This window comes from Leptinotarsa decemlineata, unplaced genomic scaffold (genome assembly GCF_025532065.1).
Source record: "Leptinotarsa decemlineata unplaced genomic scaffold, Ldec_3_MD MMD2_tig00026336_RagTag_RagTag, whole genome shotgun sequence".
Lineage (NCBI taxonomy): Eukaryota > Metazoa > Arthropoda > Insecta > Coleoptera > Chrysomelidae > Leptinotarsa > Leptinotarsa decemlineata.
Window position 1 is genome coordinate 3,135,268 of NW_027412692.1, and position 19,759 is coordinate 3,155,026.

The 19,759-nt window shown below is 33.2% G+C and overlaps 2 protein-coding genes across 2 annotated transcripts; one reads left to right on the plus strand and one right to left on the minus strand.

Annotated features, from left to right (window-relative positions):
• Positions 1-332: 332 nt before the first annotated feature.
• Sap30 (SIN3-associated polypeptide 30) lies at positions 333-4,548 on the plus strand. Its single transcript, XM_023158444.2, has 3 exons — positions 333-688; positions 2,164-2,379; positions 4,305-4,548. The coding sequence occupies exons 1-3, from the start codon at positions 518-520 to the stop codon at positions 4,431-4,433; spliced, it is 516 nt and encodes a 171-aa protein (XP_023014212.1). The 5' UTR covers positions 333-517; the 3' UTR covers positions 4,434-4,548.
• Rrp45 (exosome complex component Rrp45) lies at positions 4,430-16,894 on the minus strand. Its single transcript, XM_023158432.2, has 8 exons — positions 16,619-16,894; positions 16,471-16,565; positions 16,200-16,422; positions 15,252-15,472; positions 12,249-12,470; positions 6,775-6,971; positions 6,599-6,712; positions 4,430-4,664 (listed from the first exon to the last, which is right to left on the minus strand). Exons 1-8 carry the CDS (start codon positions 16,688-16,690, stop codon positions 4,546-4,548), a joined length of 1,263 nt encoding a protein of 420 aa, XP_023014200.2. The 5' UTR covers positions 16,691-16,894; the 3' UTR covers positions 4,430-4,545.
• Positions 16,895-19,759: the final 2,865 nt, after the last annotated feature.

Consider the following 19,759-nt stretch of genomic DNA (forward strand, 5'->3'; position numbering starts at 1 on the left):
TTCTTGTAAAACCTCCAAACTAATCTGATACAGCAAGAGCAGCTACAATCTTCGAAGAAATCATCCCAACTGCTAAAATGAAACTAGTGAAATAACGAACCGTTGTTGATTGTTCACATTCCCCTACACTGTGTGTAAGTAGTGACGAATCAAGTTCGGCGAACCAGGTTCCATGTGTGCAGGCCGCAATAGTTTTGATTACACTCTAAATCATAAATCAAGTTACAAACGAACATACCATCAAGGAAACATATGTTCGTTCTTGCTCTGAGTATGTCATCGAGTAAGAAGAAGAAGAAGAAGAAGTCTTTATTCTGTCAATTCTGTGCATTTGTCATGTCATTAGTCATAACAAAAATACGTAGTAAAGTGTAAGAAGTTTATGTTTAAGTTTCGAGTTAATGAAAACAAGTAAACAGTACCGCGGGTACAAGGGTTTTATGCACAAAGGCAATAAAGAGGAAAATGTAGTGACAACAACTAATTATTGAAATCGTTTAACATAGTGGAATCACAAATGAACGGTTTCAGTACCGGTGAAGAGGATTCAAGGGACCCTAGTGATCAAATTTGTTGCTTGATTGAAAACGGCGATCGTTGTTCAAAACCAGCTGGAAACGCATCATACAGCAAACGAATTCAGAAAACGGTAACGCAAAGGCGATTGAATTTAGGAATAGACAATAACGTAAGTATTCAATATTTTCAATCTATTGTGAATTTTGAAAGCAAGTTATTATTGGAAATTATCTCCAGATGATGAAAATTTAGTTGGCGAACCATTCGCTGAGAATAAGTTTGTGACAGTTTTAGTGTGTGGGGAAAGTAAATTCATTAGGTTCATTTTACACCGCAGTTTGCACCAATTCTTAGATGAATTTTTAAATATTCAATGACTTCCTTGCCTTGAATGAAAATTGAGTTTGTTGGACAAATAAGTGTCCCTTTATCTTTGTAGATTTTGTGAGTCAAAAACGGCTTCTCGGTCTCAATCTATAATGACCTTATCCCTCTTTCGAAACTAAGTAATCAGTATTTTGCAGTTAGTCTTGTGCATGATATAATTCATAAAGAGTTTTTGAAATCATCATCCATATAGTTATACAGCTGAGCTGAGTGTCTTGTCTTCTTCATCTTTTCCGGTTAAAAATGTATCTGGCTACATCAAGAATATAGAATTTTAAGAAAATTTTGTTTTGATCAAGAGATAGGATTACTAACGATTAATAATCAGCAGCCAGCTTTTTCACCAACAATCGGTTCCTTTACGAATGAAAGCCTTAAACAAAGCCTCATCTCTCGATATGTGATTCTTAGAATGGAATCTGAAAATCATCTACTTGACCACTGGATTCTCGACCTCGTGAATTTGCCTTTTCTCAGCATGACTTACAAAAAAATAGTCAAACTGTTTATTCAAAGATTGTTGGTTGCTAACATTTCAAAAGTTTTTTATTAACCATAAAAAAAGCTAATGAATTTATTTATTAATCCCAAGAAACATTACATGTTTATAGTAGGGACAATGTGACATACAATTAAAAAAAATTAAGAATAATGCAACAAATAAAAGTAAACAAAAAAAAACAAAACAAACAAAATAAAAATATGTGAAACTACAAAACTGTCAATCTATTGCAAGATATATTCTTTTAGTTGTGAAGGAATACTTGATTTTATGTAAACTAGAAGTGAGACAGAAGAGCACATTTTTGTTGAAAAATATAAACATATACAGCTTGTCAAATCTAGGAAGATACAAGACATCTGTCTCTCTCACTGTCTTGTAACGAACACAGATCTAGTGGACAGGGTCATTATGGAATTCGGAAATCTCTTCCTACATTTGACGAGCTGTACAAGTATTTTTCTTTTGTGCAATTCAATGTGTATGAAAGTTGTTTCTTTGCATAACCTACACATCTTTGTATAGAGTTAATTTTTGAAATTGATTGCTTCCTTCCTCTCTTTTGAAGATTACCACATTTTTTGTATCAAGATGGAGAAGTAGAAAGCCTCAACCTTTCTTTCCAAAAAACATATACAAATAATGTACTCAAAATATTGTACTTGTAGCCATTTTCAAATGTGAGCAAATTTTCAAAGCTTCGTTTTCTAATGATATTACAGACAACTTTCATTTATCCTTGAATAACTTTTTAGGCAAGACACAATTATATCTGTGATTACCACAAAATGATCATTCAGTGTGCCAGAAACAAAAGGCGACGAAAAGACTCTGAGGATGACTCAAACGAGACAGACACGGATGTTCCAGAAGTTGATCTCTACCAACTCCAAGTCAATACTTTGAGAAGGTACAAGAGGCACTATAAGGTTCCAATGAGACAAGGACTGAATAAAGCACAATTGGCTGATGTAAGTATTTTATTCAAATTTCAGTTGATGACAAATCTTTTTTGTGGAAGCTTAAATTTTGTGGTAGAATGAAGTTCAGTAGACAAGTTCAGTTTTGAAATTCTGAAATATACACATTATATTATAACATGCTAATCAAATTTAGCGAAAGAAAAGATGCTCTCCACAGACTTTGTGGAAACAGATTAATTTACGTGACTATTTTTATTGAAAACCACAATGAATACTTGCAGGTTATGGTGGAGAGTCGAATAGACCTCCACACTTTTGACTTATGTTTATTGAATGTTGGATATGTATTCATTCATCACTATTTATCATTGAATGTCAGTCTCCTTTTGTGAATTTTTTTGTACAGTGTGATATATTGTTACATTTATATTTATTTGATAAAAATAACTCAACTTTTATTGAGGATAAATGAATAATAGCAAAATTGAAAGTGACAGGTTATTAATTTGTATGTGTATGTATGGACGAGGATTGGAGGACCCTGGTAGGGACTGACCCATCACAAACAGTGTGTGGGATGGCGGAAGAACTGGGCGTCAGCTGATGGTTTTAAACGTATTGAAAGAGTTGAAAAGCAGATGCCACACGATTTAAATGATCAAACAAAATTGTCAGGTTTCAAAGTCTGTTCTTTGCTTCTGTGCAACCAAATCAATTCCTTTTTGGATTGTATTGTCACGTGTGATGAAAAGTGGATCCTTCTTCTACGACAACAACACGTTCAGGACAGTAGTTGGACACCGATGATCCACCCAGGCACTTCCCAAAGGCGAAAACTCACAAAAAAAGACATGGTTACTGTATGGTGGTCAGGGGCTGAGATGATTCACTATAACTTTCTGCAACCATGCCAAGCCATCATAGTTGAGTCCTATTGTGAGGAAATCGACGAAATGTACCAAAAATGGCATAAGCAACAGCCAGTACTGGTCAAGAAAAAAGGTTCGATCCTGCTCGTCTGCATGTTTCACAAATCATCCCACAAAAATTGAATGAATTGAACATCGAAGTTCTGCATCACCCATCATACCCTCCAGACCTCTCGCCAACCAATTACCATTTCTTCAAGCACTTCCATAACTTTCTCACCTGTAGAACCTTCGCCAATCAGGACCTGACAAAAACTGTCTTTGTCCTGAACGTACAATTTTTATGCTGATGGAGTTAATTACCTTGTGTGACGTTAGCTAAAGTGTACTGATTCAAATGGCGCTTATTTCTATTTACTGAAATATTACAATTTAAAGTACTCATAAAATTGGACAAAATTTTTGAAACAACCTGATATATGTATAAAAGGTATTGACAATTTATTACCAAATTTTGATCTGTAAAGGCTAGTATTTGTATATGCTAATATTTGCTGAATAGCTTGATGGGTAGTATTTGGCAAAGAGATCCTCAGTATCCAAACCACAAGAACTGTAACTGTTTTAAGTTAATTGAATTTGACCAGCAATTCGATTTCCTGAAGTTATTCAATCATTTCCAAAACGAGTTTGAGTCATTTGTTATACTGGTGGTTGTTTTATGAATATTATATAGCCTACAAAATTCAAAATAGTTGGCTTCAATTTAGTTTTTTGTTGGTAACACAGATTTTTTAATGGGTAATTTTTACTCGATTCTGAAAGGTAGAACTATACTAAATCCAAAACAAGAACTGCAGCACTCTTCTCAACGAACGTTTCACCAATAAAGTTGGGGTCTTCAGGAGATAAAGTAGACAGTCCACACTTGTTTTGAATTTACTTGATTCGTTCTTCAAATTGACAAACAAGTTGAATAAATGAATATTGAAAAACCTACGGAATTGTGACCAATCTTCGAAGATATGATAATCCTTTGTTATTTTTAATGACATGTTAAAAACATAATTTCAAAAGGTATAAATGCAGTTAATTTTTTTTCAGACTCTTATGAAGCACTTCAAAACTATTCCAGTGAAAGAAAAAGAAGTTTTGACGTTCTTTATCTACACTGTGAAAACAAATGCCAACAAGTTGGACCAGAAAAACGGCATCAATAATGACACAAATTAGCAAGGGCAATTAATTTCTTTGCCTACTTTATTCTTTTATTAGAATACATATTTTACATTTTTCATGTTTGATTTTTTCATAAAATAAAAAATTGCAATGATACAACTGAAATTTATTTTGGAGATGTTTTATTTTTCAGCTTCTTCTTTTTCTTCTTAGTTTTTGAATCAGCATTTAAAATCACAACAGCTTCCTCTTCGCTGTCTGTATTTGCAATATCCACAGTTTCAACTGAAAAAAAAAGGTGAGCTTGTTTTTAACTCATTGTAATTTAAGAGTGACAAACCAATGTAGAAGCTTATTAGAAACTTAAAGAATAGAAAAAACTAATGACAGTATAAAAATAATTAGATCAGATAGAAAATTTGCTTATGACAGAAAAAGTAAATTAACGGTACGAGGCTTCAAATTGAGTGAATTTTAGAAGTGGATAACGCTTTTTCATTATTTCTACTGAAACTAGATCTGTTAAAAAAGTTGAATACAAAAGTTGTTGAAAATATAAGTATCTACAACCTTTGTTTCACAAAACTGTAAATGTCACAAAAAAGTGGAAACACCAGTTTCTGTAGATCTATAGATATGAAAAAATTACCGTACATTTTCTTATAAAGTCTATAGTTCAATTTTATTTTAATCAACTCAGGATATTTTCTCAATTTGGAAGCGTGGTCATAGTATTCACATTATTGGTATCCCATTATAGTTTAAAAAACCGTGTGGAATCAAGTATTGATACAATTGGTTTCCAATGATGAATTTAAAAAAGGTTTGAGTATAAAATTAAGAATATTCTTCAGTGGTTTACATTTGGTCGTAGTATTTGAATGTGATAAATCACTCGCCCCAGACTTTCAAGCCCCCTTTTTTATGTAGTGGTTTAATTTTTTCAATATATTCAAAAATAAGAACAGTTTGTTCGATTAATTATTCGTTTCTGAAATATGCCACCTCTGTCAGGCTGATGAGTTTCAAATTAGGAGAGATAAGTCCAATAATAAGAGGTCGACAGCAGCTCATTAATTTAAAATTTCATTACATATTTTTCAGTACATAACCTATTCGAGAGGACAAAATTTATTTTATTTTACTCAGCGTAAATATATTGAATAATGATAAATATTTGTTTGATTGAAATCGGATTTGAACCAGATCATCTGAACTCAATACATATTGAGGATTATCAGGCAGTTTCTATTTCTTCTCATTCAGTTGGATTGATGGCGCAGAGCCATCAAAAATTCCTTCTTGGGATGATAATGAAGTGATACATTCCGATCAGGCTTAAAGATGTTTCTGATTTGAGAATTGCTCCTTATTTTGCATCTCTTTACAAAGAAGCTAAAAGGACATTTTTCAGTTATATGAAAAAAAAATGAAACAGGTAAAATAGGAATTGAAACTTCCTATTTTCATAAACTACACCTTATGATTTGATCTTCACAAACTTTATTTTCAAAATATACCACGACATGTTCCGCTATCGCAGTAGCTTTTGTTGTAATGACTAACATACTATAATGTACATCTACAAGGACATCTGTCTTTTTTTTACCACTTTTATTTGTTATTTCAGTTTCATCCTATATAAACATTTTCAAACTAATACAATAAATAGTTTTATTGTTCTTCGTTCCCATGAAACGAGTTCAATAGTATCTCCATTGAGTTAAGTAGATGAAATGTGCTTTGCAGTTGTACAGAATGTCAGTTGGTTTCCACAATCTATCGTTGAAATGAGCTTTTTATATTCAATTTAATTTTATGAGAAATGGGATAAACCTTCACATTATTTTATGTACTTCATAATATAAATCATATCTGCATATAAATTTGTTGACTTATTTACCGTAGGCTTAGTCATCTTCTGATTATGCTAACTTGGTTTGCGAAACACACGTCTTAAGACATCATTTTTGTTCTGGTAATGGAAAAAGTGTTTTCAATAGATTATTTACCGATTGTGAGTATAATTTTTCACTTCTTTGCTATTTTCTTGTGAACTTCTGCATTAGAAAAGCAGTACTGATTATTTCAATAATTTTTATTTAATTTTCAATTTTTATTTTCTGATAACCTTGTTAGTGGTCACATAACATAATTAGAGTTTAATATATAATAAACTAAAATTGTTTGTCAATATTTTCAAAAGTTTCAATACATACCAACAGGAGCTGGAATTTCCACCACCATAACTTCATCCTCATCTTCACTTTGGCATGCTTCCCATTTCGAATTGCTTTCTGAGTCATTAGGAACTAAAGCTGCCGTACCACTCCCTAAATTAACATTGTGTCAGGAATGTCAACAAATGTCAGGAATTTTCTCTAATATATTTTACCTAAAACTTCAATTTCAGCAATAGAATCCTTAGTTTCTTCAATGTATTCTTTTTCTTTACGTTTATCTTTATTTTTCTTTTTTTTCTTCTTTCCTTTATTTGAGCTCCACTGGTTTAGGTATAGACTCAAATCCTCCAAAGGTTTTTCAATTTCTTCCAAGACAGTTTTATGGAAGCCTGTATCTTTTTTTTCTAACCTAAGAAAGACTCAATAATAATACTAGATGGAAACCAGAGCCCAAACAAGACATTTATGATTCAACAACAGGTAGCGATGTTTCGACTCGCCAAAGGTCTCATCAGTGGTGTTAGATTGAATCTCAAATGCATCGCTGGACTCAACTGTCCTTCAAGGACAAGCGTAAGTAACGACAATGAAATTTTTCATCACGAAGACGCCATCTTGTAGTGAGGTATTGAATCAAGAGCAGCATTTCTTATTATCATATACTTTTTTCTATATGAGGAAAACGATTCATTATTCCTTAATTTTTTTGCAACAAATCATGAATGTTATTGATTAAACTTAAGGTTTATGATACATATTTTGCAGATAGTTGATATGTGAATCCCATCTTGAATATTCCTCATTCAATTTCATAAATTTCATTAATATCAATTTCAAAAGATCCTAAATTCAGAAAGGTGTTTTTATATGAAATGATAAGTAAATAATTAGTTTTATCAAAGTTAGTTGTTATAAATTATTATCAAACTAAGTTTTAATTATTTTTTTTTTCTGATTGATTCGGCCATTACTTGATGAAGATCCATAGTAATTTCATAAACTACAACTCACAATTTGATCTTCACAAACTTGTTTGTGTGGAGATCAAATCCTGAGTTGTAGTTTATGAAATTTTTCATTTATATGATGGAATCGGCCGATACTTGATGAAAATCCATAACTAACGTATTCTAAAAACACTTTATTGTGAGATTTTCACTAGATAGTTTTACAAAAACGCAACACGTGTTTCGCCATACAATGGCTTCCTCGGGCATGTCTTAGTAACTAATTCTACACATTCAATGCTATATATATATATATATATATATATATATATATATATATATATATATATATATATATATATTACAATGTAGGTTTTCACGGATGGTAGAATATGATGTGTTGTTCTTCCGGGTGTTCATCCGTTGGGTACTATTCGATAGTCGACGTTTCGCCATCATCTCAGATGGCATTATCAAGACGAGTTACTGCTTCGCTTCGAGAGGTGTAACTGATGTTAGGTTCTTCTTGTGGTGTTTTTATATGGTTTCGCTTGCGTAAGTTGTTCTTATCGAGTTTTTGTGCTCCTGGGTTCTGGCAGATATACGTCTGTTGGTCTGACCGATATATTGTTGTCCACAGTCCTCGCATGTGATGCTATATACTCCTTGGTTTTCTAGGGAGATTCTCTCTTTCGGTCTCGGCAGCCAACTGGATATCGTTTTGTGTGGTTTGTAGGTTGTCCGAATGTTTTTACGTCTTAGTATTCTCCCGATTTTGTCGGTCACACCTTTGATATAAGGTAGTGTCACAGATTGTCTGTCGTGTGGAGAGTCTTCTCTTGATCTAGGGGATGTTTTTTTGGTTCTTCTTTGTCTGTCGATGGCCTTTTGAATGATCTTTGGTCCGTAACCATTTTATCGCAGAGCCGTTGTTGTCTCCTCCAATTCTGTTGCCCTGTTTGTTGGTTCTGTTAGGCGGAAACTGCGGGATATTAACGTGTTGGCTACGGATTGTAGCTGGGTAGGGTGGTGGTGTGATGCTGCTTGTAGGTAGCGGTTGGTGTGTGTGGGTTTTCGGTAAACTGTATAACCCAAGTTGCCAGTTGGTTTGGTGTTATGAGTAGGTCTAGGAAAGGTAGCTGCCTGTTCTCCTCTCTTTCGGTAGTGAACTGGATGCGGGGATGGATGTTGTTCAGGTAGGTCACAAACCGGTCTAGTTCTTGTTTTCCGTGGGGCCAGATGATGAATATGTCGTCTACATATCTTTTCCACAGGGTTGGTTTGAGGCGGGCGTTGTTAAGTGCTTCTTTCTCGAAGTGCATCATGAACAGGTTTGCGATCACGGGCGATAGGGAGGAACCCATCGGAGCTCCCTCTACCTGTTTATAGATCTGGTTGTCAAATATAAAATAGGTGTTTTTAAGGCAGTGCTCTGCTAGATCCGTGATATGTTGCGGAAAGCTATGATCTGTTCTAATGGTGGCTAGGGCTTCGTTTATGGGTATACTCGAGTAGAGGGATTTTATGTCTAGGCTGGCAAGGATGTCGGTGTCGTTTAGTTTGATATTTTTAATGATATCCACCAAGTGCTCTGAGTTTCTCACATAAGATTCTGCCAGTTTCGTCTTTGGTTGCATGATTTTGGATAGGTATTTCTCTAGATTTTGTGTCGGTGAGTTGATGGCACTCACTATTGGTCTTAGTGGAACGTCCGTCTTGTGAATTTTTGGAAGGCCATACAACTTCGGGCATTTGCTGGATTTTTCCCGAGGTATGGTTTTCTGCTCGATTTCCCGACCTAGCTTGAAAGACTGGATTTTGGCCTTTGTGGTTTTCTCTAAATATGTCGTCGGGTCTCTGGCTGATGGTTTATAAGAACCGTCTTGGAGGATGTTCATCATCTTTTTTTGATAGTCCGTGGTATTCATGACTACTGTCGCATTGCCTTTGTCTGCCGGTGTTATTATGATGTTCTTGTTATTTTTCAAGTTCTGAAGGGCATCTCTTTCTTTCCTTGGTAAGTTGGATTTGGGTGGTTTTTGTGTTTTTAGGACATGTGCAACTTCATGTCGTATATCCTCTGCGGTCTCTGGTGGCATGTCTTGTAAGGTGGCTTCCAAACTGGAGATTATTTCCTCATTTGGGACTGTTTTTGGTGTGATGGCAAAATTGAAACCTCTACTGAGTACGTGTGTTTCGTCGTCGTTCTCCAGGCGGTGATTTTGTCAATTTCGGTCCAGATGTAAGGGTGCAGGGTCTGGCTCAGTTGTATATGTAGTTGATATGTTTCCTTCTCTGTAGCTGCTAAAATTTTGCGCTTCTCTCTTATGTGTTCTCTTAGAAGTGACAAGCTTGCCTTTTTCAGGATCTCGCTACTTCTTCTTGTTTTCAGGTGGTAGGATAGTCTCGTGCATGTTGGTGTTATATGGTTGTCTCTGCATCGTATCAAAAAGATGATGTCGCAAGCGAGTGTTGATGTTTTTGATCGGAGCTTTTCAAAATGTTTGAAATTTCTCAATGTCTCCTCCCCGTAGAGGTGTGAAATATTACAATGTAGGTTTTCACGGATGGTGGAATATGATGTGTTGTTCTTCCGGGTGTTCATCCGTTGGGTACTATTCGATAGTCGACGTTTCGCCATCATCTCAGATGGCATTATCAAGACGAGTTACTGCTTCGCTTCGAGAGGTGTAACTGATGTTAGGTTCTTCTTGTGGTGTTTTTATATGGTTTCGCTTGCGTAAGTTGTATGGATTTGTTACCTGTTTTCCTACCTGACGGTTGTTGATGGCTTTTGGTAGTTCTCCTACCTGTTTTTCTACCTGAGGGTTGTGAATGGCTTCTGGCGGTTCTCCTACCTGCGATGGTTCATTATCAATTTCAATGGTTCATTATCAACTAAACATCCCAAGGATTTGTAACTCGTCTTGATAATGCCATCTGAGATGATGGCGAAACGTCGACTATCGAATAGTACCCAACGGATGAACACCCGGAAGAACAACACATCATATATATATATATATATATATATATATATATATATATATATATATATATATATATATATATATATATATATATATATATATATATACACCTTATTCTACAATTTGAAGTACCTGATTTTTTACGTAAGTTTCTAATGAATTGAATCACGTGAGCTTATGTTCCATTTTCCACATTTGAAAAAATATTCAGTAACGGACAGTTATTCAGTTCTAACTGATAATTGAGTAAATTACCCGAATTCCTGAATCATTTGATTTCTAAACATTCTAGAAGATTGAGTTTCAAACTCTTCTCTTCTAAATGTAACACATCGTATTCATGATTGAACTCATGTCCTTCTGCTAAAAGGTGGTTTGCAAATATGGAATTGGTCTTTCTATTTACCAAACTACTTCTATGCTCTTTAATTCTTTGGGAAAATGTTCTTTCTGTTTGGCCAATATACAGTTTTGGACAAGAGCCACAAGTCATCTTATATACTCCTGATATATCCGACAACAAAGTTTTGTCTTTATTGTTTTTAATAAATTTACTTAGATTATTATTCGTTCTGTAAGCTACGTTTACCCAGTTGGCGGAATACTGGGAAATAAATTGAAACAAATGGACTAGTTGAGTGTCTCTTAGACAAAAACCACGTGAATCCACTGATAAAACAGGGAATTGTAGATTTACTTACCATTTGTCTATCTCAAAATTATTTCCAGTTTGACGGAAAATTCTATTCATGCAGTGAAGGACTAATAATGGGGAACCTTTTGAGTCCCTTGCTGGCGGAAATTTTCATGGATAACATAGAGTATGAAATCCATAATAATCAGTTAGCTAACAGTTTTTTGTACTGGTACAGATACGCAGATGATATCTTAGAATGTTTTACTGGTACAGATAGGCAATTAGGCAAGTTCATTGAATTTGCCAATTCCATCCACCTGTCAATAAAATTCACCACTGAGAGGGAGGTAAAAATTCAATAAATTACCTTGACTTAACCATTACGAAAAATAACAATAAACATGAATTTGCAATTTTTCCACAAACCATCGTACACAGACATTATCATACTTAATTCCTCCACACACCCTTACCAGCATAAAGTTGCTGCATTCAATAGTATGCTTCACAGATTATTGAATATTGCACTGTCTGATAGGGATTTCCAGAAAGAGCTGAATCTGATCAAACAAATCGCTGTTAATAACGGTTATAAGGTAGATATTATAAAATCGCGGTTAATAACGGTTATAAGGTAGATATAAACTCCATTCTATCCAAAAAACTACAAAAGCAAGCCATGGACCTGGTCTACCCATATTCAAGATGTGATAACGTCAGTTATAGGACATTGGCATATTTGGATATATATATATATATATATATATATATATATATATATATATATATATATATAAAATCCATAATAATCATATATATATATATATATATATATATATATATAACATTGAATGTGTAGAATTAGTTATTAAGACACGCTCGAGGAAGCCATTGTATGGCGAAACAAGTGTTGCGTTTTTGTACAACTATCTAGTGAAAACCTCACAATAAAGTGTTCTTTAGAATACGAAATTTTTCATTTCTCTATTAATTATCTGTTTCAATTTAAACCAAGTTGATACTTTCTATATGATAGCAGTGTGATGCAGAGCAGTGGAATTTATCTTCACTTTCAATAGATAAAAGGTGATCATCATATATGAATTTTTTACCTTTTTTCATTGTCTGCTTGAACAGACTCCTTGATTTGCTGTACAATATTAGATGCCCTACCAGCAGCTTTTTCTGCTGTACTCATAATAACATCAAGATTCAAAGCCGCTTTGCCAATCAAATGGAGTCCACATAATTCTTTGTAAGCATTCAGCCCAATTGACAAAAACCCATCAGACACTCCCTCTTCCAGCAAAGTTGGATCAGCCAATATAAACTCTCTGAAATGTGTTTATATGTGAGAATACATATAACAAATATTTACTCAAAACATTGCTTCAATATATAATAATGAATTATTTTCATCCTATTTGTCCAGCTTTCATCTTTATATTTCAGATGAAGACTTATTCAGGACTATAATATAAGGAATGTTCAAAATGCAGATTATAAACCAAATACAACATTATGTATTGACAACGGATCATTTCTTTTGTCTCTGAAGCTAAATGTCTTGGTTTTATTTTTGACCAGCTACTCAAATTATCTGAGCCATTAGTGTTGACCCTAAGAGAACCTACTGGAACCTTAAAAACTATTACCTTCTTAAACGAGATATGGGCACTACCATATCACTCACTTGTTCAGTCATTTTAGGTCGATTTAGGCCTGTATTTCGGAAAGTTGACATACCCAGCTGTAAATTTGTATAAACTTTGTATTTTGGCATCATAAAAGTATTCTCATAATTCACATATGATTCGACGGCCGCAACTTCAAAAATTGGGGGTCAAAAGTAAAAAAAAAACGTCTTTTTGCACGTTTTTTGCCAATATCTCGTTTCCAATGGGTTTTATGCTAATTGTATTGATTATCAATATTGTAGAGAATTAAATTCTCTACAACTTTTGTTCCAAACATTTTTTCATACGTTGAATCGCTTTTGAGATAGAGGGCAGCGCGAACGCAGATTAAATATTATTTGAAATCAACTGGTTGTCCCGATCAAATACAGCTCATTTAAGGTTTATAAATTATTACTTAATAAATAATTATAAATAATTTTCATTTTTTATTAACAAATACATTATATTTTAATATTTTTTTCATTAATCAACCGATCTATAAATTCAATAATGCAATTTATTCCTGTATTTCAAAAAGTAATTAAGGGATATACTTCAATTGTATTATCTTTTCTGATAATTGCATTTTAAGTAGAAAATAATTTTGTAAATCTTGTTTAAAATTTCTAAACTCTGAAACGTTTTTAAGAACATTCAAGAAACTATCTAATTTGGATGAACTTGTCACAGCATTTGAAGAAGAAAACTGCGGTTCAAATATTATTTGATAATGGATTGCAAACTTTATTAGCTGTTTATAATGCTCCAAAATCTGTAGATACTATCAATCATCTTCGTTATGCACAATATATCAAGCTAACAAAGCTCGACAAACCTGTGCAGTTATCAAATATTCCACCAACAAGTGGAGCAGCTCACCAACATTTTAATCGTGTTAATTACCAAGTTCAAACTTGGTTAGGACATGATTTGGAACCCCAGGAATGGGGTTGGACAATGCGTAACGGATTGCTAGAACCTATCATGACCATTTTACCACCTGATCCAGATGAGTTACTCAGTATGATATTCTGTAACTGCAAAAGTGGTTGTGGTTCAAGATGTGGATGCAGGAAAGCGGGGTTGCAATGCTCTTTATCTTGTGGCCAGTGTAATGGGCAAGTTTGTCTCAATGCTGTACCGTATGAGACCGATATTAACGAAGATAGGTCCTTTGATCCAGAAATCATGGAAGAATTGGAAACGAATCTGGGTGAAGATAACAATTAAGATGATAACGCCCTTGAATTTTTACAGCTGCGAGAAGTCGACGTCAATGAAGAAGAAGAAAATTAAAATTAAAACTCATTATTCTTTTATTTTATCTGTTTTTTTAATTTTGACATTCACAAATGTATCATATGAGATTTCTTAATTAAAATATTATTTTTATTTGAAATTTTATTTCTTCTCTATTCAGTTTTATTTATTAAAGAATAACTACTATAGATTAGATTTAAATTATAATGTAATATATATTTTTCCCTCTACAAATTTATGACTACACGGGCAGGTAAGTGTTATTAAATTGATAGATACTTAATTGAAAATAAATAATTATTGAAAAAAAATATTTAAATATATTGTATTTGTTAATAAAAAATTAAAATTATTTATAGTTATTTATTAAGTAATAATTTATAAACCTTAAATGAGCTGATTTCGATCGGGACAACCAGTTTATTTCAAATAATATTCAATCTGCGCTCGCGCTGCCCTCTATCTCAAAAACGATTCAACGTATGAAAAAATGTTTGAAACAAAAGTTGTAGAGAATTTAATTCTCTACAATATTGATAATAAATACAATCAACATAAAACCCATTGGAAACGAGATATTGGTAAAAAACGTGTAAAAAGTCATTATTTTTAACGTTTGACCTCCAATTTTTGAAGTTGCGGCCGTCGAATCATACGTGAATTTTGGGAATACCTTTATGATGCCAAAATACAAAGTTTATACAAATTTACAGCTGGGTAGGTCCACTTTCCTAGGCAAACCCCCTGAAATGACTGGACTACGCATACTTACTATGCTGACATTGTTTATGGACCTTGTTTATCACATGAATCACATGTTTATCACAAAAATAGTTCGAACAGATCACTGAGGAACATAAATGATAGATACATGCTCATCGTTCTTCATTTTTCGAGATATCCGTATCTTACTCAGTAGTTTATCCGTTAAATAATATTCCGTTAGAATATCATCCTGAAGGGGTAGCTGAATTCAACAAATTTTAATCCTATCTTATGTTTTATGGACTTGGTTAATATCATTTTGAATGTACTTACTTGATCCTTTTGTAAAGTAATTTTTGTGGGATCATAAAGGTTTTTATTCCTGAATTCATTTAATTCAATATTGTAAATTTTTTTGTATATTTATCATTTTGATCGAATAAATATTATTGTCATAATCTTCATATTTACCCTCCACTGAATATAGAATATGTAACACAAACAGGATAGTGGTGAATGACAGTAGGTATAGGATCTCGTTGCTTGAGACTATGAATTGTGAATTCTTCCCCATCACAGGTAACATCAGGCCTACGAAAATGTGTTAATGCTGCAAGTGCTGCTATTGAAGCACAGTCGAGAATGTTTCCTTCATGATTCAGAACATTTATATCCACCCGAATGACCCAAACCTAAAATAGAAATTGAAAATAGATTACTCTATTGATGCCTTACACTTTCGCAGCTATATAAATCAAAAATAGTCTGTCTGTTCAGGATTTACCTGATAGATGGAAGAATCGTATTGAAGAATGATATAGGATTATATAACAAAGAAAAAAATTAAAATGGTTTCAAATAATTAAATCAAATACATTTTACAACTAATTATTTTACATTTCTCCATCAGACTTCAGAATTAATAAACTAAAGATAATTTATATTGCAACACTAAAAAAATAATTAAAAGCCACAAAAATTATATATAAAAAAACATTAGAAAAACACAGAATCGGAATTTTTGTATAATTCAATTGAAAAATAGTTTATTTTATTCAAATAAAAATAAGAATGATAAAAAAAAACATGACTTTTGCCAGACCTGCTGAATAATAAAGTTACTCTACATAGATAGATGATAATCCACAGGTACAGTTGAATCTAGAAGTATCCCAAAAAAAATTCAACATTCAAGTTAATTTCAATTTCAATATTTCTCAAGGAAAAACCAATATAGTCATTACAGGTGAATCTGTCATTGAACTTTGACTCTCTCTGATTTTTTCTTGTGGTTTGACAGATGATAAATTTATTTCTATTATTGTTGCATCATCAGCGAAGATAATTACCTCAGAGCTCGCCACTGTCATTGGAAAATCACTATGAACTGAAAAAAGAAAGGATCAACGAAGTAAGTACCTTTTCATTCATTTTGATGCACAGTGACTCCAAGTCTACGGCTTTGGAATCTTTCAAACATTTTTCCAAGAGACGGTTCAACTGAACAGACAAATCCGAAGATCTACCAGCTTCAAAATTTGGATCAGCTAGTGGGTTAAGTTCAATGTTTATGATTAGAATGCCTTCACTAGGTCTAGATGACTTTGGCTGTTGAATTTCACAAGAAACTTGAGCTAAAACTCTATATTATCTTCAAGTTCGGAAATAGTAATGAAAGTTCACAACTTACTTAGTTTTCCCTAAAGAAACATAACAGCACCCCCAATCCTTGCCAAATTCTAGGTTAACTTTTCTGAATTCATTGAAGGTTCTGCCATCTAGCCTCTAAAAACTTCAAGAATTAATTTAGGTTCAGAATAATAACCAGAGTCACATACATTCCCTTCTGATAGATTTTTTAGTAGAAATTTTTTTTCACAATTTGAAATTGTTGTTTTCCTCACAGACATGTCGAACTAACAAGTGATGATTCCTTTCCTTCCTGTTTTATTGGGCTCGCTAACTATACACTTCAATATTAATTCATCCTAATGTTTTTGGCTCTCGCTTTCATTCAGGCCAATTAGTGTATTTCTATCATTCAAACAATTTGTATGTGTGATGAAAAATGAAAAAAATACAGTATCTACTAACCTTCCTCTTCTGTTTAAGGTCATTGCTTCCTTACAGGCGCATTTAACCAGTGCGCCCCCTATTACATAACATAATAGGAGCTTCGTCGGGAGGTACAGTTTGACTTGCTCAAAGCAATACCGTACCATAGCAAACATTATATTATTCTACTGTTATTATACTATGCTATATCATAGTATAATATTTATACATCACTTGTTGTCTGCTTCTTAACTTGTCTGAAGTTTTCGTGTGGGTAGTTCTTGGAAAACGTTTTACAGATCACAAACAAAAGGTCCAAAAACATTAGAGGATGAGAGACAGAACTAAAAGTATTCCCCACCCCATTTTACAATTTAATACCTACTTTACCAATAAGCGCGACTTATTGCATTATCGACATTTTTATTCCATTTTAAGTTAGTACCCAAGTATTTAACTTCATTTTTCATCTGAACCTTATGATTGTCTAATTTCTTGTGTTCCTGTAAAAGGCCTACCTCATTTCAATATTAGACTTTCACATTTTTATAGTAATAATTAAAAGTCGTGTTTTTTTGTCCATGACTTCATGTTTGTTAATGTGTCATTCATTTTTAGCTATAGTGTCTTGAATATTCTGCCCTTGAAGGGAGGCAAAATATGCAATTATTTTGCCTATGGATGATTTGTCAAACAACGAAATTAGGTATATTTATGTTGAATAGTAACTAACGGGCCTAATGGTGATCCCTGTGTTAATCCTTTTGAATTTTTGGGTTTCAAATATACAATTTTTCTTATCGTTAATCATTCTAGATATTAAATTTGCCAAATCTGTTTCAATTCCATATTGAAGAAGGTAGTTATACAATATATGGATGTTTACATTATCGTATGCTCCCCTAATATCTAATAAAACTGTCACCACCTAAATAGGGATTCTTGTGACGGATTCGGCGATTGCGAGTAGTGAGACCTCGAAAAATAATTAAATAATTCTATCAGACGGAAATGCCAACATGTTTACCCTATCGTGAGATTGACTACCCCGTGGTTATCCAAAACAAATTTTGTTAGAAAATACCAAAAAGAACCTCTTTACTCATGGTACTGGTAATTATCACGTCTTTGGCTACACTCTCCACGAGACGATTGGAATTTGGAGTTGGTGTAGTGACAGATGACAGTGTTTCTATTCTGTAGATGACAGCATTCAAGATGACAAATCGCAAAGGGGAGGTGAGTTCTCAAATTCAACATAAAAATTCCGATGGATTGATTCAACCAATATAAAAGCGCGAATGGTTCGATCTATAGATGATGTTCAGTTCAAAGGGTAAGGGAGCCCGGCTCCAACCTGACTAAATTCAAGATGACTTCCACCGCCTATAGATGAATCCATCGGATCAATCGGTAGACTCACCAATGATATTAAGAACTCGCCTAAAAGATGAAATATTTTTGCCGGTAAATTTTCGTTATGTGGACACCCGGCGATTTTGAAAAAATTTTTGACTGTACTTACGTATTTTGATGCGTAGATTACGAATCCGAAAGAAAAAAGCGGCGCTCTCCCTTATTTAAAAAGTTACGGCCCTTCAAAGTTCAGAAAAGGGCAACTTTTCAGCCTTCTTTTTCACTAAAAAAAACTATTTAAAAACACAAGCATTTATTCACTAAGTCACCTTTACACCTCATTCCTCCTTCTTTAACACTTTTCACTTCAATAATCAACATTTTTCTTATGAAAAACTTTACTTCAGGAATATGGACTGCATCAGTCGTACCAACCATATCATTAACCTTAAAAACGTAAAATACAGTGATATGTAACCAAAAAGCAGCTCCGTACATTTTTTAATATTTTTATAAGAAAAATGTTGATTATTGAAGTGAAAAGTGTTAAAGAAGGAGGAATAAGGTGTAAAGGTGACCTAGTGAATAAATGCTTGTGTTTTTAAATAGTTTATTTAGTGAAAAAGAAGGCTGAAAAGTTGCCCTTTTCTGAACTTTGAAGGGCCATAACTTTTTAAATAAGGGAGAGCGCCGCTTTTTTCTTTCGGATTCGTAATCTACGCATCAAAATACGTAAGTACAGTCAAAAATTTTTTCAAAATCGCCGGGTGTCCAGATAACGAAAATTTACCTTTTTGCCAAATAGCAAATCGCTAGTGACAAAGCATTAAAGAATGAAAATCTGATGAAAGAAAGCGAAGAAGGTTAGATATTTATTTATTCAAAAATAAACATATTGTTTATACTTCTCAGTATAATCATCTCAGTTGAAATATTCACTACATATACACATTACATGAGAGAAAAATACTTTGAAACAAATACTTTTATAACGTTGAATTATATGTATTCCAAACATTCTTAATGGAATCGAATCAGATATAAATTGAAAGGGTATATTTTTGGGAGCCATGAATTTTTGAAAAAGAAAAGTTTCAGACTTTTTGCTTTTCCATCTTGGTACAAAAAATGTGGGAATCTTCCAAAGGAAAGAAGCAATCAATTTCAAAAAATCAACTCTATACAAAGATGTGTAGATCATGCAAAGAAGTAACTTTCAGACACACAATGAAAGAAAAAGCCTACTCGAAACAGCTATTTTCATATAAACATTGATTTACATTAAAGAAAAATACTTTTGAAAACAAATCCTTTTATATGAAAGCTGAATTATACACTCATCTCTATTCAGTTTGTATTCCAATCATGATAAAATCGAATCAGGTGTCATTCACAGGATTCCTACATTATATATAAAAAATTAAAAAGGTAAAATTTCACTTACATGGAACACTGTCATCCTCACTGGTAGACATTCGATGTTTTGCCATAAGGCACTTGCCTCATTGGTTCTTTAGTACCAAATCAGGATAACATTATAAGAAAAAACACTCATGAAGAAAAGAGAA